The sequence below is a fragment of the Bacillus rossius genome, chromosome 5 (genome assembly GCF_032445375.1).
Source record: "Bacillus rossius redtenbacheri isolate Brsri chromosome 5, Brsri_v3, whole genome shotgun sequence".
In the NCBI taxonomy this organism is placed as follows: domain Eukaryota; kingdom Metazoa; phylum Arthropoda; class Insecta; order Phasmatodea; family Bacillidae; genus Bacillus; species Bacillus rossius.
Window position 1 is genome coordinate 27883067 of NC_086333.1, and position 22378 is coordinate 27905444.

Genomic DNA, 22378 nt, shown 5'->3' on the forward strand with positions numbered 1-22378 from the left:
CTCTAAGCCAAATACTATCCAGCTGAACACCAGAAACAATGGCTGTGACCTGTGGAAAACATTGACACTAGCGCTGCCTCGAAAGTGTGGTTTCGGAAAGTGGTGGGAATTCCAAAAATCATTTTGCCTCTTATGTGATGTATACTTCACAGAAAGCACATGTCTTGAAATTTTTTACTGGTAAAGTATTTGTATTATCCGAAACTAGATTCACAGGAGCACCGAAAGGCTGCCAGAAATTTTGAACCAAGGCTTTGACAAACTGATTAGATTTCATAGATTTCATATCTCGTAGAGGCATGAAAAAATTTAACCTGATGAAGACATCTACCAAAATAAACAGGTGGCCAGCCTTACAACGGATAGTGAGGGGAATCGAAATTTTGTGAAGTAATTTTTCAATTCTCCCATGTGGCCAACCTGATAATACCTTAGAAGCATCCTTCTCACTTCTTTAAGCACATAAATCCTTTCCTTCCTACCTTCAGGAGAGAAATAACACAATATATTCCCTTGTACTTGAAAATCGATAAACCTTTTCTCTCTCTCTCTCTTTCTCTCTCTCTCTATCTCTCTCTCTCTCCCCCTCCCTCCCTCTCTCCCTCTCCTCCTCCTGACCCAATATTTCTTTCAGTTGCAAAAAATAACTCTGGCTCCACGCATAAAGAATGCATTGCACCAGGATTCCTGCTTATTCTCTGTCTGCTCCTGAACCATGGGTTTAAGCTCTTGCTCGTCGAACATGCACGAGAAGAAAATTAGGGACTACATTTTCTTTGCCTTTCATATGCACGATGTTAAATTTGAATCACGTTACACATATCACACGTTGTAAAATTTTTCCCAACTGGCATGGTTGGGAAAACAACCACATGAAGGCCTGATTGTTGGTTCGCAGGTCGAATGTGTCGTGTTCCAAAAAAGGTCTTGAAACATTATAATGTGTATATGCACCTCAGTACTGCCTTCTCTCATCAGCTGTATTTCTATTCATGGCTAGTCAGGGTCCAACTGGAGTACATGATGGGTTGAAAGAAAATAAATATTACTGTTTTCGGGTCATTTCAGTTCTAAACCCATAAGTAACCGTATGCAACCCAGCAAAATTATAATAAATATTAATTTTGCGCATACATATAAAAACAAATATAAACAACACTTAACGTATACGATAAACATATTATAAGTTTTACCGCGGTGGGTTGGTGGCGAAACTCTCAGATTTCGTCTCTTCTGCAAGTTACGCAATATCAAGTTTTTAGTTATTTATTATAACATATTCAACTAGTTCGACATGCTTATACTAAATATGCTAATCCATGTGATGACACAAGAATCCTCGTGCATAGCTGACCACTACAATCAGGGAGGTTGGCCAGTAATGCAATTTTCCTTCCTGTAAAAAAAATGTTTTGTTATATACTGTACGATAAAGGTTTTGCGCTTCTACGGGTTTTCTTGCTTTACACATTTTGCTACATATATATGATTGAACATCTAATTACGTGACTTTCTGTTGTAAAGCGGTATTTTTTGATATATGATTAAAATTTAAAGTTTTCTGTACGACGATATAAAAATTACCTTTTTTATACAATTAATTTATATTTGTAGCTGAATATATGTCCACAAAATATTGCAGTTTGTTGCACTTATTTTAGTTGTTTGAATGTATTATGTATGTAAGTATGTATACATGATGATAGAGCTGAAGTATTTTTTGATTTGCTTTTTTAGCCGACCTGCAGCTTGTGGCTTTCGATGACCCCTTGACCCCTTGTATGATGTTTGAAATCTACGTCATTAGTTGCTCAATGACCCTGGCATTCGTCGAAATTTGTACTTTTAAAAATACGTAATTAAAATTTACAAAATCTACTATCGTGTAGTAATTTATTATTGCAACATAAATATTGGCGGTCGCGTCTGACGAAATGGAGAGCGCATTCATGCTATCCCTACGGGTGACGTCAACCATCACCGGTAGTTCTCCTTGTAGGTATTTATGTACTGCAGTTCGGACAGGCACGAAATAACATTTGTTGTAATTAATAATTAATATTTCTATAATTAAAATTTAAATCTGAAAAGGTCACAGACCTTTAACACAAACCGCCTTCGCTACCCAGTAAGAAGTGTTGGAATTAAAATATGTAGGGAGTAGGCTAATTGTCATAGGTAACAAAAGAATATTTCAGAGGTGACTAGATTAAGTGATGCGCGAAGAGTAGTAATTCCTCCCCCCCCCCCCCAAACAGCTAAAAAAAATCGACACGTCACCACATGGAAAACACTGCTACAGATCTGGACCTGGATAATTTAAGTAGGAAAAAAGGCGTGCATAAATTACGATCACTGATATTATATACGGAAATAAAATTTATTTGTACTTTACTGAACTTCAACCAGAGTCTAAGCGAGTAGTGTAGCTTAACCGGTCCGGAAACTGGCGTCTGGCGGTGGTGCCGGGTGCCGAGCCACATCTCTGATTGTGACGTCACGGCGGCCATCTTGGATGGGTGTGACCTTGACCTTTGACCTTGACCTCGGCGGCCATATTTTATCCGTCATCTTGGATACACCATCTTGGATCCACCATCTTTAAATCGAGCTCCCCACTCATTATGATGAAAAATCGTCTGTCACTTTATTGATTTTTTTATGTTCCGCTGGAGGCCGCCATCTTGGATACCGTTGACTTTGTTTCTGTTGTTTGTTCCTAGATAGCGTCAGCGTCGCTCTTGATTTTTTTTCTGTTCCACTGGAGGCCGCCATCTTGGATACCGTCGACTTTGTTTCTGCTGTTTGTTCCTAGAGAGCGCCAGCGTCACTCTATCTCATCATATAAGGTAGATGTTCCATTACCTACCAGAGCTATTATGGTCCTTATCGACATATTAAATTTAATTTTTTATGCAAAATACATTGGAAGCGCTGTGATTTGAACCAGCACAGCTCTGATCTCTAGGTTGGAAAACATACGCCTTTAACCGCACGACCATCGAGACATTTATCAGACTGAGGATTGAATAAGGTATATATAAAAATAATATGCATAATCGGACTTGTAATTTTTTTTTAATTTGAAGGAATAATATCATCACCTGTTCGAGACAGAACCACCATCTTGTATTAAGATGTAACTGTTGCAATTATCGTTACGGCCGCCATCTTGAAAATCCGTAATTTTAATGCTAGAGATTCGAGAAAAATTCCAAAAAATAATTTTAAAAAATTGTCCACTTCAAATGTTTTGTTATTGAAACGATTTCGGTCCTCGGTTCGATTCCCGGCGAGAGTAAACCAGTAATTTATTAATATATATAAAAAATTCTCAAATAAAAGTAATAAAAACATCTTACACCACTCCCATCGTTTTGAATTATGTCACCACTTGTATCAATTATCGTGAAAGGCGCCATCTTTAAAATCTTTATTTATTATCCGATTTCAATGAAAAAGAGTTCAAAATTCACCAAAAAAAAATACTTATTAGAATACTGATTGATTAGATCGTTTCATGTCCTTGGTTAGAAACCGGTAAGAGCAAAAAAAACATCAAATCCTTCTTCCACAGAAGCCACCTACAGACTGACCTACCACCACCAATACAAAGGTATATATCGTCAGCTGGTATGACGTCATGTACGCCATCTTGTCTTCGTCCTCTGAACACCATCATCTTCTTTTCGTCTGCTAGAGTGTGCTGGTATCATGTTAGTATAATTTTCTGTTCACCATACCTTTAACCTCGACTGTTGACATTGAACTTTGACATTGACCTTGAACTTTGACCTTGACCTTGAACTTTGACATTGACCTTGAAATTGGACCTTGACCTTGAAATTTGACCTTGACCTTGAAATTTGACATTGACCATGAAATTGGACCTTCACCTTGAAATTTGACCTTGACCTTGATCTTTGACTTTGACCTTGACGACCATCATGGATCCAACATTTTATGTTCAGTACATGCTACCAGGGAGCTACCGCCTGCTAGTGGTCATTGCCACCATCTTGTTATCGTCTGCTGGAGGACACCATTTTGTGGGTGTACTCGTCTTACCATCATGCTAGTTTTATTCTAACCCGCTACAGTGCAATAATCATTTATTATTACTGAGGTGCCCGCCATCTTGAAATTTGGGCGCCATATTGAAATCATGTAATTAGTTAGCTAGAAATGCGGGAAAAATTCCAAAATTCACCGAAAAAATCAATTATTAATTTACAAATTGATTAGATAAGTTCTTGTCCTTGATTCGATTCTTGACCAGTGACAGTTGTAACTAAATATTAAATAAATTTTAGTTTCTGTTTTCCATTACCTTTCGCGGAGTTTATTAAACTCTACGAAAAACAACTCAAGTCAATATACCTGACCAACCAATTAAATACAGTGCCGATTAGCCTAACATGTAAGTCTAATTTTTCGATAATCTGAATAACCTATAAGCTGTTCATGTACAAAGCCATCCATACATATAGACCAAGTGTCTCCGGACCATGAGACCGGCTCATAAAAAATATCAGACGTATATGCTAGTCATTTTCGGACCGCATGACCTTCTTCGTCGTTAGCTAATTATATTCAATTAGACCATCGTGACATTTTTATACATACTAAATGACCAAGTGACCTTGAAAAATATTTTAGTAACACCAAGAGGTTTTGAACTAGTAAATATTCAGTCACTACATATTTTACTACGCGAAATCAACAAAAAGGAAGCACCATCAACGAAAAGGCAGCACATTTGGAAGCACCATCAACGAAAAGGCAGCTCATTTTGGACGCACTGTCAATAAAAAGGAAGCACATTCTACAAAACGAAAGTTCATTTAACGAAAAGGAGGTACATTCTCACGTACATTCAACTCGGTAGGATGCGATCGTCAATGTTAAGTTAGGATATAATGTCTCCATCAGTCTATGAATCTATCAGTTTGTAGTTCCATAAGTCATTGACTCCAATATTCAAAGGCTCCAATAGTCATTGGCTCCATCAGTCATTTACTCCAACAGTATTTTGCCTCCAACAGTCATTGGCTCCTACAGTCATTGGCTCCAACTGCCTTTTGTTTCAACAGCTCCAATGATATTTGGCTAGAATGCTACGAGTCTTATAGACTATGAGGCTGCATGGCTACGAGTCTAAAAGTATCTAGCTGGGTACGAGTTATACATGGCTGCGAGACTGCATGGCTAAAAGACCGCGTGGCTACGAAACTACATGTCTATGAAGCTACACCTTGCTTGACCTTGACCTTGACCGAATACTTGAAATATTTAATTTTCGTCCAAAAATTCCGAAAAATTCAAAAAATATAAAACATAGCTTACATCAAATTTTTAGTTACTTTATCGTTTCGATTCCAGCGAGAGTAAACATGTAATTTATTAATAAAAATGTAAAAAATTCTTAATTAAAATTTAATTAAAACAGATAAATTCCTGCTTATGTCACACCCGGAATTTTGAATTGTTACATAACCGTTACAAGTTTCGACATTTTGAAAATCTGTAAATACTAAGCTAGGAATTCGAAACATATTTTAAAATTAATTAAAAAATTAATCAAACATTTTTTAAAACATTCGGTATCTTGTATTCTGACATCACGACCGCCATCTTTCAAATCTGTAATTATAAAAAAATGTGATCTTTTTTTTTAATTTATAAAAATTTTAATTAGTCAAATTTTAATAAAATATTATTTAGCAAAAGCACTTACATCATGGATTCTTCAGACCAAACCTGGTAAAGACAAAACAAAAAATGACGACAGATCCTTCCTACATGGAATCTACAGACAGACTGACCTCCCACCAGTAATGCCAAGGTATATATAGCCTATTGCTAGCTAGTAAGACATAATGTCCGCCATCTTGTTCTCGTCTGCTGGGGCTGTCATATTGTTTTCGTTAGCTGGAGGCAGCCATCTTTTTTTGGTCTGCTAGAGTGTTCTGTCGCCATTTTTGTTTTCGTCTGCTAGAGTATGCTGCCACCATCAATTTTTTTGGGCATTTAACCAAAATGGCACAACAATTAGCTGAAAGATAAAAAGGCTTCACACATTTAGCATATAATCATGCAGATATTACCACCCCCTTTTCTGTCGGGCAGCACTACACGACAATATTATAAATACAATATATTCCCTGCACGCTGTCGGGGCATGTATTTTGTCGGAAGACATCACTATAAAATTATATTTCACTGGCTATTGAGCGTGTCGGGCCGGTCATATCGTGCCCATCGTGACATTATTTCAGCTTTAGATGAAATCGTAGACCTAGATGTAATAAAATAACTTAAGTTGTTAAAAGTGCATGTAAAATATTGATGTAATTCATACAATAGTATGTGAGATACGATTCCATCATTTTATTAGCCTTCGAACTTTCTTGCTTAGGTTAAATGGTAAAATCATGTTTTCAATTAAACATGTTACTCTTTATTCATGGTAATTAAATATTTTGGGCATTAACGAGATATATGACTCATAAAAATGTCCATGCATTTTGTATTAATATTTGTGAAATAAATATAATGGGTCGTTGTAACAGTAATGACTAATTGACAAACACCATAATTAAGAAGTAAAAATCGTCTATAATGGTTCTGGTTTTGTTTCAAACAATTAAAAAGGAAATAAAATAACCACATCAACAAGTGTAAATGATTATATATATATATATATATATATATATATATATATATATATATATTTAACTTGTATCAAAACCCAAAACTTAAAATATAAATAAAAATATTAATATAAAAACAAACAAATGCATAAATGTATATTTGAAAATATTACTTCATAAATCTAATAATTACGACATTTTTTTCCTGTTAACACACAGAAGTTCACTTTCTTTTAGCGCATTCTTGATTCAGTTAAAACTTATTATATTCGCAACCCTAATACATTTTTCTTTCTTAAAAATTTGAGGTGATTGATGTTTTAATCTTCGACACCAAATATACCAGCTAACTCTAATGTGCGGCCCTTTTTAGTGATTGCTTGACAATAATTCAACTTTTAAAGTTAAACTGGGGGTTATTATATCTTTCGATGAAATGTAATTTGTAATTTTAAAATTCTTAAGGGCAATATTACAACACATTCGGGTATGGTAGCAAATAAGCACTAACTTATTGGGATATAACCAACCCAACTCGCAGAATTCCAGAATGTGTTCAAACAAAATCCCTGTTTTAATAAACTGTCCCCTGTACGAAGATAGAAATTTATTTTAATGCATTCTAGAAAAACATTTGGCAACTTTCGATACATTTTCTATACCAAAAATCCTACAAATACCAGCACTGCCACGCGAATTATAAGTGAAACCCACTATCCAGGCTCAGGGGTGGATGAAACAACTCCAATCTACAGCTGCATAAGTTACCAGACTATATGCTATTGTGAATCCTACTGCAAAAGCAGTAATGAACAAGTTGAAGCTATTCACTGAGGAAATTGGTACGCCTAAAGTGGTACTATCTGACCAAGGTACCCAGTTCATGAGTGATTTATGACAGAAAGGCGTACGTAAATTAAGTGCTATACCTACGACGATAAGTGTGCGGCACCCACAGAGCAATCCTGTGGAGAGACTTATGAGGTCAATAGGCAGCCTACTTTACATTATGCTACAGCTCGCACCAGCCATGGCGAGATAAACTGCCATATGTTGAATGTATAATTAACCATACAGTGCATGGTTCAATTGGAGTTACCCCTGGAGAAGCAATGAGCCTGGATAGATCGGTGGCGATCGACCCAAATTATTTACCCCGATGTAAAAAGTGCGCGGATTCTAGGAGTGTAATGGACAAAAAGATGATAAAAAATAAATGTGGTCGCGCCAAAGTTTTTTTTTTTTTTTGTCGTATTGTGCGTGCGTCGCTAGGCGACGAGGCTATTTTTAGTATATTGTGCTACAGAGAAAGAAAAGTGCCAATCACATTGTTGGTACTGTTTTAAACAAGAAAACAGTACCAGCTCAATATGATTGCCAAGGGCGGCAATAATCTGCACTGCAACTATGTATATTTCCAGCCCAGATTAAGCTAATAATTATTTATTTTAATTTAATTTTCTTCGTTCCATGTATATTTCTGGGATTAATAATTGATGAAAAAATAAATTGGAAAAAGAACATAGAGGTATTATGTAATAAACTAACAGCTGCATGTTTTGCTCTTCGCTGTATGGTTGGGAAAGTTGATGTTGAGGTTATGAAATTAATGTACTTCGGGTATTTTCACTCACTAATGCAATATGGTATAATTTCATGGGGAAATAGCTCGGAAGCTATTAAAGTTTTTATAATACAAAAAAAAACCATAAGGATTATTTGTAATAGCAAGCAAAGAGATTCATGCAAACCACTTTTTAATAAACTATGTATTCTCCCATTGCCAAGTCAATATATCTTTTCAGTTTTAGTGTTTTTAAATAAAAATCTGAATATTTTTAAGCCAAATTCAGCAATACATCCATACGAAACTAAAAAATGTGATGACGTGCATATAACTCGGGCAAGAACTACTTTACAGCAGAAAGGCATATATAATACTGCTTTGAAGTTATTTAATAATCTTCCATTAACTTTAAAACAACTATGTAAAAGTAAAAGTAAAATTTTTAAATATAAATTAAAAGAATATCTTATCTCAAAAACATTTTATTCTGTTGATGAATTTTTAAATTGTATTGATAATCATAACTTGTGTGTTAACATCTGAATTGTATATATATATATATATATATATATATATATATGTATATATATATATAATAGTTATGTTATGTGTATAATTGTGTGTTTATGTATAAAATATCATTGTGTACGGACACCTTAATATTATATGTGTACAATACATGTATGCTCTATCCCTTTAATTGTGATATGTGTATATAATCATGATATTGTTTATAACTTTTATCTTACTATGTTATGGATTTATTTTTTTATTTTGTATTGTATTGTATATACTGACATGTTCTACACCATTGAGCATTTGCTCATTCATGGTCGACGGAACGTAACTATAAATAAAAAAAATATATATATATTTTATTATTTGAATACTCTTTGGATTTAATATGTATATCTATGTAATTGAAACTCTATGACTAAAACGAACGTTTGAGAACTCGGTAAATTGCTAATTTGACACCGTGTTTATTAATGTAAAAGGTTATTACTACATATTTTTATTTTGAATTTAATGTGAGATTTTGTGTTCCGCGCTATTGTTGCGCGCGGAATTGATGTGTTTTACTTAAAATAATGTAACTATCATTAGTTCTCGGCCAATCAGGAGCCGTATTTTAAATGTTGCACGCATTGTTAAACTTACTTAAATTAAGAAGGTTTTTAAGGAGAATGTAATGGCCTATTAATGAATGGACACGTATAAGACATCGTCGGAATTTATCCTGAAGAATAGCTAATCATAAATAGGCATCCGCACCAAAGGATGAAATAAACGTATTGTTTAAGCGTCAGTTAATATTAATAGGGCTTTATCCAAAAGGATAAAGATTCTAGGAGTGTATAAATACGTGAGTAAGAAATGACTGTGTCTGTTTTTCCATTTCGTTAATACGAAACACGTATCACATCCATTCTTAGTTATTGTGCGGCCTAACTTCAAGAAAGACATTGAGAAACTGAAATATTGTAATATTAAGTACGTAAATTTAATTTGACACTCTTTTTAACACACAACCTTAATTACCCATTGGTCTGGGAGAGAGAGCATCAAAGCTCTACCGACTTGAATTATATTGATCTAGCCGAGGTAAATCATAATTATATACTAAATCTGAGTATAAGATTTCGAACCGGAACAAAAGAGACACTTGATTGTTTAATAAATGAGCGCATTGTCACTCCAGACATGTTTCCATCTATATGTGTTCTGCAGTGCCAACAATTGTTAGAATTTTGAAAGCAATAAATATTTTTATTTTTTTATATAAACCGGAGATATTTTCAATTTAATTAATAAATGATTAAAATTACCATTGAGTTTTTGTAACATTGTAATATACCTATTACCAGCTGTGTCCCTATCTATAAATATATGTGTATACCTATCTATGTGTTAATACAAGTAAATAGCAACAGCAGTTAAACTAGTAACTGCACAATATAAACTGACTAACAATAGTGAGACCTCTAGTAGGGAGGGCACATATTAAACTGGCGCACAACTGTGGTGCAATAGTAGTTAGCTTATAGCTAGCAGCACATAATAAACTGACTTACCAAAGTGGGGCCTAGAAGTAGCTATACACCACAATTTGGCACATACTATGTATGATATTATATTTAAAAGATTTGTGCAATGGGAGTGCATGACTTGATGTAAGATTTTGGACATATACCACATGTGTTTACTTCACTTCAAAATTTAAAAAAAAAATTGGAAATTTGCTTTCTGAGTCAAGCCTAACTTGATTGAGAAGTGTGCATAGATCCTAAAAGTAGAAAGTTGTGTTTTGCATTTGCGATAAAAAGAAAATCTGTTCGAATAAAGAAAAAAAAGCGATGTGATTTGTGGGGTGCTAAAGGGATTTCCCGGATTTAGAACCTGGGGAAAAAAGGAAATCAAAAAGATAAAACAGTTTGCAATATTGTCACAAGTATATGAATGGGGCTCCGGGGACAGGATGCAGGATGTGGAGCCGGGAGCCGGTGTCCGCCATCTTGGATTGTGACGTCACGGCGGCCATCTTGGATGGTTGTGACCTTGACCTTTGACCTTGACCTTGAATTTGACCCTCAAAAATGGCCAAAAAATGCCAAAATTTGGCAAAAATTGCTCAAAATCCCTCAAAAATCGCCAAAATTTCCATTTCTGTGGAAAAAAATTCCGCCAAAAAATCTCAAAAATTCCACAATTCAAAAATTAGGATTTCGAAAATCCTCAAAAGTCGTTTTGTCCTAGAAAGAACCCAAATTCCTAAAAGCGGCTTAAAACTCCTAAGAGCTAGCCGCTTTAAGCCGCTTTAAGCCGCCGATGTAATGACCTTGAAAATAAGGATGCCATGGCAGTCATTTTGAAATATTACGTCACCGTTGCAATTTTTGTTACGGTCGCCATCTTTAACTTTTCTATTTATTATCCGATTTTAATGAAAAAAAATTACAAAAATTATAAAAAAATTCAATTAATAAGTTTTAATAAAAAATATTAAAAAACATACATTTACGACATGGAGCTCGGAGTCCTCGGTCCGAACCCGGCGAGGGCAAAAAAATATAAAAAAAATGGCGACCAATCCTTTCCTCGCAGTGGCTGCAAGCAGACTGACCCCCACCACTTATGTCAAAGTATATATATCTTCACCTAGTATGACGTAATGTCCGCCATCTTGAAAATCCGTAGTTTTCATGTTAGAAAATTGGGAAAAATTTTAAAAATCATTAAAAAAATTAATTAATCGAATTAAATAATAAAAATTTAATAAAATATTACTTATAAACCACTGTTGCACATATCGTTACGGTAACCATCTTGGATTATATAAATGTTGCATGTTCCGTTATGCCCACCATCATGGTTGAGTACGATGTCAATGTTACACTTTATGTTACGACCACCATATGGGATCCTATTACTGTTGCATGTTTCGTTACGGCAGCCATCTTGGAATCGTGTAACTATTTAGCTAGAAATTCGAGAAAAAATCCAAAATTCACCGATAAAATCAATCATTAATTTACCTATTAAGTAGTTACTTGGTTCGATCCTGGACGAAGCTAAAAAAATAAATTTAATTTAAATACCAGAAAAGTGTCAGGTTCGAGGAATTAAACACCACACGTTCTTTTACAAACATAATATTTATTACATAATTTATATTCTACTACAGGATCACCTGCGAAGGTTAGCAATCTTACAAACATTTAGCCCTGCATAGGCGTGAAATGGCTAATTTTTAGCTCCAATCGGTTTATACTAGACAGAGACCAACCAGAACCTTTACTGACATAGTCCTCCTCTTCTTGACAGATTTTCCGGATACCGTGTTTAACAGTTTGCTTCACATCGTTAGAACTGTAAATTACTGCAGCCGATGTCTTGAATGCACACTTTTTCACTTTGTCATCGAACGGATACGGCTTTCCATATATACAGTCCAACCACAAGTTATATTTCAAAGGTCCGTTTGTTGCTACGTCATCAGTAAGCTGATTGATTATGTTCTGTCTGATATCATTAAGAAAATTACAAATGTCTTTCGACTCACTAAACGTATTTAGATAATAGAAGTCCTTCAATGTTTCACGAAACACAGTCTGCACAAAGTAGAAGCCATTATCATTCACTTGTAATGCTCCGAACACAGTCTTAGGTTTAGGTCCATGTTCAGACTTCAGACGTCATAGCAATCGGTTGCTGCGCATCTGTTTTTTTGGTTGTACGCTCACGAGCCTTCAACCTAAACCGAGGAGTCGAAATGGCTGCTGGTAGTTCAGCAGTAGGCGCACGGACTTCACCTTTACATATTTTCGCATGTCGTCGCAAACTATCAATTCGAGTAAACCATTCATGACACTCATCACAGCGAAACTTCATGCGAGAAGGATTCTTCTTGCATTTGCTCCTCTCATGTCTTCGTGCATCATGAGCAAATGCGAATGTCATATCTTAGTAGCTGCAAGGATACCGGGGTGATGAAAACGAGCCTTTCAGACCCGATCCAGATACTGACGTTGCCACAGTTGCACCATCTCCAGGCATACTCTTATGAACATCAATGCAGCGTTGTTGTATAGAAACCTTTACTTTCTGCCGAACAGCAGGACCTTTGCATATCTTCATGTGCATTTTCATATTATCTTGTCTTGCAAATTGCTTGTGACATTTCTCACAACCAATCATTTTGCGATAAAGGTTCTTAGCACATTCTCTATTCTCGTGTCGTCGAGCATTGCTGTTGTATTATAAAATCTTGTTGCAGTAACAGCACCGATGTTTGTTGTTTGTTGACGAATCATCACCAATTGAAGTCTCCATCAATGGCGAACCAGCGTTCGACGAGCTTTCCTGTTTAGCCAGAACTACCGGTATTAAAGACTCTTCTGCTGTCAGTACCACGTCTGTTGAAGTCTCCTCCAATGTTGACGTTGCCAATGGGATCTGCTCCATAACCATCACCGCTGACGTCAGGGTTCCAGTTGTAGATGGTTCAACATCCATCGAGTTTGACGTTAAAGACGGTAAAGATGCCATCGAGGCCTCAAGAACAGGTAATTACGCGACTTATACACCAGAAGAAACATACTAGGTGATCCTTACACCATTGTCGTCAGTAACAAACTGAGCGACCCGCTGTCTAGGACTCGCTTATATACATGCATCGGATGGAATAATACACTAGTCAAATCAAGAACCATTTACTATAATACTAGAGTCAAAACAACAATTAAAAAAGAGGATTATATGATCGAAAAATTTCGATGAGGTGTTATACGTTCTCATCTCATGAATTCGATCTCACCAACATATACGATAGGCTCCAATATACGCTAGGCTCCAAGAGCTACGATTCGCGCCATCAGATCCAAATGCGCCCATAGCTACAATTCGCACCATCAGATCCAAAGCTCCAACACGTAATGTACGCAATGTACACGTAATACACGCAATTTACACACAATAAATGTATTGAACACACAGGAAACGAAATGAATAAATAGTGAACCAGTTTCCCGCTAGGATACATGCCCGGTCTCGAACACGGGACCCGGACGACGGCAAACAAATACAGTATATGTACTGACGCCACTCCCGCTGCCTGTCTAAGTTTTTTAATTCATTATTAATGTTGAAAGTGATCTCAGGGATTTTAACGGGGGTTCGGCCTCGTGGCTGCAGGCAGGAGCACGTCGCGGTTCGAAACCTACCCGGGCTGTTCAGGCCACCCAGGACGCCTTATAAATAACTGGTAAACGATTTGACACGACACTGCACTTTATTCAGAACCGATACACTTATTGGTCCAGGTACTGGCCACTTCTGTTGTCTGACCGCTGCGACACAAGTATCTCTCTACGTAAACGGTACGCGCGACCAGGATATGTTGCAAAGTGGTGTACACAGTGCTTAATTTCTAAAGTTTTAGGTGTGGGAACTCTAAAGCGGGATGCTCAGACCGGGGGGTCTGGAATGCCCCCCAGGAAGGAGGAGGGTCCGGGGGCCCTCCCCCGGGAAAAAGTTTTGAAAATTATAACTGTAAACCCGCGTTTTTAGGCCATCCAGACATAATACTACAATTATTTTTATAAAAAATTGATATTTTAATGGTGATTACTTTTTAAAGTGCTTGATTATGATGTAAGAAAATAAAAACATGAATTTAAATTGAGTTCACCCTTTGCTCCATTAACATCTTGTTGACTACTTTCACTGACCATTTTGTTTGAAGCAATGAAGCTTACCAATATTACTTTTTTAATGAATGGTAAAATAAAAACAAATAAAGCCTTATTTACAATTTTATTGATATACAGTACAGTTGTAATAATACATATCCATATGTAAACAGATGTTTTTGAATATAACAGCTTGCTTGAACTACAATTTTGCATATTTTACAAAGAAAATTTGGCCTACCTTATGGGTAAAAAAACAATATTTATACATTCAAAATAGACCAACTTCTTGGAAAATAAAAGGAAGTGTTTAATTACACACAAAATAAATGACACAAAGAAGTAACACGGTTTCATTTTTAAAATTTAATGAAATTTTAAAAAGTTAAGGTGTTATTTCATCTACTTATTATGACAATGTACGGTTTGTAGTCATTGTAGTCTAATATTGTAAGGCAATGCCTAGTTGGTAAAATTAGTTGTTTGTTAATTTTTTTAAGTGAAAACTGCAAAAAAACATCAATACACAACTAACTGTAAATACAAAAAGAAAACTAAGAAAACTTTAGTTTAGAACACAGCTACAAGTTAGGCCTAGTTATTTTTATGAAAACTTAATGTTCTGAAATTCTAAAAGATATTAAAAAAGAACGGGTTTAGGAAAAAAGTTCCCACAATGCAATGCTGTCTTCATTGTACGTTTTCTGCCTTCGTTGTTTTGACTTGGTGTCAAGTGCAGAATGGTGTCCCTTCGCCAGCCAAGTTTTGACGTGTCGCTCGGGATTGTATCTAGCCACAGGAGGTCCTAGGAGCCTGATCCGCAATAAATCGCAAACCGTGCTAATGTAGAGGGAAGATCTAAGAGGAGTCATAATTAAATTCATTGCAGAAAATCCACGTTCACATTCAGCACTAGACACTGCAATGCTATTTATGATGGATATCAGTTTCTTAAACGACGGCGGCTGCTCAAGAATAGTAGGTTTCTCTCCACTTAACATAGGCTTCAGTCCCTGCTTGAAGTGTCTGAAGTCTCTAATTATATCCTGAGAGCTGCTAATCTTAAATCTATCGCAGATTCGCTGGATCTCACATTCTCCGTAGGTGATGGATAAGTCTTTTGGCCAATACATGGGGTGGATCACTTTGATGTCATTCATGATTGTGTTGTAGTTTTCAGACGCATTTGAAGATGATAGCAACCTTGAAGTCAAGTTGTTTGCGAGGCTCCGATAGAACTGTTTTTCTGGAATACTTGGTATCTTGGCTCTCACATAAAGTTCAACATCTTGAAACATCAAATCGTCAATAGCAATTTTAGCTTCCACTGAACGTCTACCCATGTTTTCAACTCGGTTTTCAAACACTTTGATTAACAGTGTTATATCACTGTGGGCTTGGATAAGGTTGAGGCTTGATTTTTGAAGCTGAAGGGACAAATCAGCTAACTCTTCTAGAGCATCGTACATCAATGCAAGGTTGTGTACGAAAGTTGTAGAAGACAATGTACTACAAAGCCCTTTGTAAGTCGAACGTTGCTTCGAGTCCCTTTGCTTGTCTTCAGATGCTTCAAGGAAATGGTTGTACAAAGCTTTAAAATCTGTCCAAACTGCTTTCACCGCCATTAAGCTGGAAGCTACCCAACGAGTATCTAAAACACGGCCGATTTTCAAAATTTGCTCCTCTAGTCCTTTAGCAACTTCTGCCAACTCCCTGCTATTTTTCGGAGAACAACTAAACATGTTTCTAATTTTATCCATGAAGATCTTAAAATGATTGATTCCAGCTACTTCTTCTACGGAATCGTGTACGGCAAGCTCTAAACGATGGTTCAAACAATGCCAAATGAACAAGTTGGGGAATGTTTCAGTAAGCTGCATAGCAAGGCCAGATTTTTTGCCTAGTAGCACTGATGCACCATCACAAGTTAGAGCAATCATGTGGTCTTTTATGAATTCAAAGCTTAGACCTAATGCTTGTAACTGATTTAAAAGTTCTTGTAATATACCAGCTGATGTTGTGCTATTTAGTTCAAAAAGTGTTAAGAACACTGTCATAGGGTTTTGCATTCCTTTTAGAACAGTTCTGATATAAACCACCAAAGCATTTTTGTTTGAAACTGAAGTGGCTTCATCTAAAAGCAGGGAAAATTTAGAGTCTGACTTGATTAGGCCATTTATTAAGTCTGATTTCATTTCATCAGAAATATGATGAACTATATTGGAGCAAGCGACATTTGAATGGAGGATTCGGCCCATATCTAAACCATTCATTATTTGAATATCAATTTCAGTTTCAAACTCAAAGAATGGCCTATTTAATTTGGCTTGCTTATAAGCCGTGCGGAAAATGCGCTCAGTTACAATTTGCTGCTCTTGATGCATAGAAGCAACAGCTTTTTTCATTGTATCTTTCTTTGCTTCATTGAGTATTTTTTCAGCTAAAGAGTGAGCTCGAGACCCACGGTGTAAAAATATCTTTTCCCTAAGAGAGGATTGCTGGTCTTTCTTATTGTTTCCGGAAGCGGTAATAGTTCCTAAAACCCACTCTTCGCTAATCTTTAGGCCCTTCGTTTTCCCGGCACCTAGAGTACTCACGCTTCTGCAAACATTGCAACCTAGTTCTCTGTTCACAATTAACCATGGATTTTTTGCTTTGAATTCAACAGTTTGTTCTACAGACCAACAAACTGGCTGTTCACCCCCAACAAAATCATTATTTTCTATACTAACCTTAGCTTCGTCTGTATCAGATCCCAAACCCTCCAACCTGGATACTGTTTTGTCCGACGAGGAAGTCGAAGGGGAAAGGTAATCGCAATTATCCTCCTTGATTCCGATTGCGTCTTCTTTTTTATCTTGATTAACAATTGAAGTCGTACTTGATGCTTCCGAATTCACGTAACCTTTTTGTTTCTTAGGGTTAGGTTTAAAAAAATCAACAAATTTTCTGGTAGTCATAGTCAAACTATTTAGCTGCACTAGCACTAATAAGTATAAAAACGAACACAATCATCGAACACAATGCAACTTGTAACTTAAACGCGAAACGGCGTCAAGGTCAAGTCAACGCACCTGTTGTAAACTGACTAAACTCCAACGATCACGGGGGCGGTGGCGCGGCGAAAGAATGGAGGGGAGGAAGGGGTGGGCATTGTTATGTTATAGAGAGGCGCGGACGAGGATGACTCACCAGTCACCTTCCTCCCTGATTCTGTGCATGACTCATCACAACACAGCTCATAACGGCTTGTACGGGCGCTTCCTACCTGCTTACGAGTCACTCGCAAACAAAGCATAATATTGATCCAACGTAATTGTTTTTTAAACTTTTAGTTTTAAGTGTGTTCCCTTGCGTTCCGGCACTCTTGGGAGGTAAGGGAACGCCGTTCCCTTGCGTTCCCACTGAAATTAACCCCTGGGTGTACACGGACTTATACAGTGGCCAATTATAAATGTGAAAGGTGCGGCGGATAGCCACAGATCTCCTGTGCTGCGAGAGCTTCTACAGGCAGTTACGTTAACATGGAAAACAGCACATACAAACGGACGTTCCAATGTTATTTGCAATCTAACCTGTGGCGAAATATTGAGGTCCCGAAAAGTACGTAACCCGGTACGCTGGAATCATACACGTTACAGTCGCTTTCTAATTGGAAATTACTCGGTTAGATTGCACATTACAAGTTACACATTTACAGAAGATGAAAGTTAGAAGGCGAAAGTTGGCGAGTAAGAACTCGACACACGTTGCTAAGAGTCTTCGATGATAACAATTAAGTGGCTGTGAAGCCGAAACTGCGTAACTCAATTACGTTGTCCTTAATCTCTGGACACGAAATTACGTAGAAAATGCAATGTTCCCTGTTGGGATAAAATTAATTAGTTACGAGTCGCACGAAATATCGTGCGACTGGGTGGGGTCGGCGCAGAACTGGTAAAAGGATTTTAAAACTTACACTATTGCTGATATGTAGATGTAGCGCGAAAGTTGATGGCTCTGCGTTCGCGGAGCGTCCGACCCCTGCGAGCTCCCGACGGTAACTGAACTCGAGACCGCCCTGCGGCCTCGCGCCTAAACGCGTGGAGTGCGACAGATCCCGCCAGTTTTGGGCTTTAAAGACAAGTTACACAATATATGATTATAAAACAATTAGACATGATTTCCCTTGAATTAATTATCTTTTAAATTGTTATTAAATTGGTTGTTTTTGATTTGAACAGAATAATTACATATTTAATTAGGCGCATTGCCACACCCGGCTGGGCGCTGTCGTCGCTTTGGTGTTCGTCGCGGCACACTTTTACACACTCGGCGGACATCATGCTCGGGCGTTTTCAATGCACTTAAGAGGTGTTGTTGTGACATAACGGCCTGTGCGAACCAGAGGGAGCACCGGCGGTCGGCTTCAGTACCTACCTAAAATAGACCACTATAAAGTGGAACTTGAGTTTGCAATGCATCACGAGACTACGAGTTTAGATCATGTTCATTATCATGAAGTGGTTTCGTCTGATCTTGCTCAGATGATATTGGTTGATTGCTGTCAACCGAATCCACAGTTGGTAGAGTCAAGTATTCTGATGTCCGACATACCTGCATATACATGTCCACTGCAGTGTCCCCTGGTTTACTGAGGGTAGGTACCAAACCTGCAAAACTAGGTTTCACTGGCCAGCACCATGGTTTATCGACGATAGCTCATCTAATTATCACTTAAAGTTGAAATGTAAAAGTACAAATACTTTTTAACAACTAAAAATATGTTAAGGTATAGTACTAAATCTTATGAATGAAGAAAGGCACCAGACTTGCTATAGCTGTTCGCACAATGTCCGAACTGGCTCGCGATATCCGATGAACTTCTGCTCCGATATTTCTTGGCACGACTCTGCAAGCGGCCCTAAGATACCACTGCCGGCACAGGCGCGCCAACTGCTACCATTACTGTGTTCTCAACTCGCGCACAAAACAGAATGAAACCAAATATTTACACAAAACTAGGGTGATATGGAACATTAAACGCTATAACTAAAACTGAGTACATACCTACTTGAATAATCATAACCTAATTCTAATTAAAAGACTCAAGTCCAAGCACAAAGAGTTCGTTGCTTCACTTTTTGCATTATCTTGCACTACACACGTTTGTGTTGAGTGGTTATGTTCCATAGTGGTTTCAAAAGTAGATTGATCAATGAGTGTTGCATGTCACCTTTATCACAAATTTTGTGTTCATAATAATCCCAAATGGATCTGTATACTGCCTAGGGCAGCAGCACATAAAATTAAGCAGAAAGTGTATTTCTTACAGCTATAATCAAAAATTCTATGGACAATCAGATAATTTACAGTTATAACTAAAAGGCCAATGTGTAGATATATAATTTTAATGTTATTATTCAAGAGCTTATAAGGGCCGATATTATGACCTCCGGCTAAATCCTCAGGTTAGCTAGCCTCCAGGTAAGGCTAGCCTCCGGTTAACGAACGAGGGGTGTATTATGACCCATACTTAGCCTGCGGTTGGCTAACCGGAACCTGACGAAGCGTGTGGTGTAATAATGGGTGTGTTGGTAATGAAATAAAACAGAATTTGGTAACTTTTGTTGCAAGACAGTTATTTTTTCTGGTAGAATGTTAGTCAGCTGTTTGTTTGTATTGTGATTCGGAATGTTTACAGCTGCAGTAAAGAAATATGCCGCGAACTTTATCTTGCAACAGATATAATTAAATTAACCAAAAACTACTTTGACGTCAAACCTGCTTTGTATTAAACCATAAAATTACAATTTACGATTCAAAACCGTGTGTTTTCAACTTTACTCTTGTATTGAAACTCATGATTTTGTTAGGTTATATTTTAAGCCAAAACTAACGAAGTAATTCTATACCAACAAATAAATAGGGATGACATTTTTGCTAGAGAACACTTATTTCTTTCATAAATTTATTTCATAATCAAATAATACAGACCCCGTTTCGGGAAAATACTTGTCGATTTTCATTTCACTGGTGTAGGTTTCATTTTTGTACTAATAGTTTCGTATCACGTATCCAAATTAATCCGATCCTGATGGAATTAGTTTGTGGTATAGGATGCTTGCTGTTTTAATTTAGTAGGTTGAGAGATCCTAGATATATTCACTGGGGAAATAATTATGATTGTAAAATGTATACGAAAGAAATATATTTTTATAAGACCTGACATAATTTGTTTGCATCGTGATATGTTAGGTATTTTGTGTTGTGTACAGGATTTTTCAACATTCTAAATTAAAACAGCAAGTATAATGTAAAACAAGACCAACATATAACGGGTCATGCCGATAGGATCAAGGGATAAACTTGGATACGGTAAACAGAATAATTCCAGTGCTGTTTTCGTTTTGCACTTGCGTGGCAGGTAGATAATAAGTACCTAATGGTTTGTAAGATAGGGAAGGGATAATTGGGTAACATTTATTTTCACATTCAATTGTATTCATTGAATTATAACCACGTCTGAAGTCGTATGAAGTGCATTTCATTCCCGGCATATGTCCACTGTATTACGAATAAAAATTCACAGATACAACTTCCACGAAAACACGCATTTTATAGGTACCTACCGGTAATAATAACCCTCGTTTTGCAATTTTAAAATTCACTTATTTACACACATTCTTAAGCAGGAACATTTAAGTTAATATACATAGCATACGTTTATGTACTTCGTGATCAATTAAAGTCAAATAATAATACACTTTCATGCCATGTAATTTTTAATAAAACTTTGACGAATGCGAAGCATTTTACATTTAGTAATAAATTATTCCATCGCATCCTGCAAATATTCAATAGAATTCCTCAAATAGTCATCATCACTAACAACAACTAACCTCGCCTGATACATCGCCATTTTATTTTATGTTTTGCTTAGCCTCCGGTTAAGCAGCTAGCGGCCGGTTCATCCACCCGCTAGGTTAGCCGGGACTTTAACGAAGGTAGACGTTAACAGGGAGTCATAAAACCGAAATAAGAGCTAGTTTGCGGTTAAATTTTAGCCGGAACTTTAGCCGGAGGTCATAAAACCGGCCCTAAAGAGAATAACTGGATCACAAACATCAAATAAAAAATTAAAATTTATGACATAAATTTCTACAATTAATATATACTTTCTTATGGAAAGATGCGTTTGTTTGGGTCCCAAAATTTTACAAATTTTTGTTTAACTGAAAAATTTGGGAAAATGCAAGTCATTCACAAATAAATGGAAAAGTATAACCTGTAAATGACTTTTCAATAACGCGATATAATTAAATATAATATTTAATTTGGTGTTAGGATTATAAAAAAGATAGGCGCTGTGTGTGGGTGTGTGTGTATGTGTGTGTGTGTGTGTGTGGGAGTGTGTGTCGACTACTAGCGCCAATAGTTCGCAAGCTGCTGCCAGCTCGCTAAGCACTAAGAAAAAGGATACGAATTAGCTAACGTATATACTATGTAATGTTTATATTTAACTGTTATTTAAAACTAGATAAATTTAGTTAATCATTTGTTTTGGATTTAATGAATCGATTATTTATATTACTAGTTGCAGCATTGATTCTAGGACTGCAAAACGGAAATCACGAATATTGCTAAACTAATGAAATAAATTTTGATTCAATAAGGTACTTACAAATAAAGTGGTTTTGATAAATTTGGGTAATACTTCCTTATTGAGTAGCTATCTAGTTTACATAAATTATTCTTATTACTATGACAAATATGTGGGTGTTTGGTACAGTTTCGCATTAGAAACACATTTAACTGCTTACTTACTTTGTTTTAAAATTTTATGTTAAAATACAATTGAATAAGTTACACGGAACATTTGCATCCAGGGACATAGATCCTTATCGTTTATATTGCATATTGCTTTATATGCATATTCTTAAAACCAAAAATATTTTTTGTAAAAGTATTGTTCAAATGACGAACAC

General features: G+C 36.5%; 1 protein-coding gene across 3 annotated transcripts in view; it reads left to right on the forward strand.

The window, feature by feature from the left end:
* The window catches only part of LOC134531665 (intraflagellar transport protein 88 homolog), a 150706-nt gene that overhangs the window by 33520 nt on the left and 94808 nt on the right, over positions 1–22378 (forward strand). Inside the window, exon 1 of one of the 3 annotated variants that reach the window (XM_063367447.1) lies at positions 21823–21896. The exons of the other annotated variants lie outside the window; for them this stretch is intronic. Coding sequence (XP_063223517.1) covers positions 21895–21896 — 2 coding nt within the window. The 5' untranslated portion in view covers positions 21823–21894. Of the gene's footprint in view, positions 1–21822; positions 21897–22378 lie in introns of those variants that run through there. 3 annotated transcript variants of the gene reach the window in all.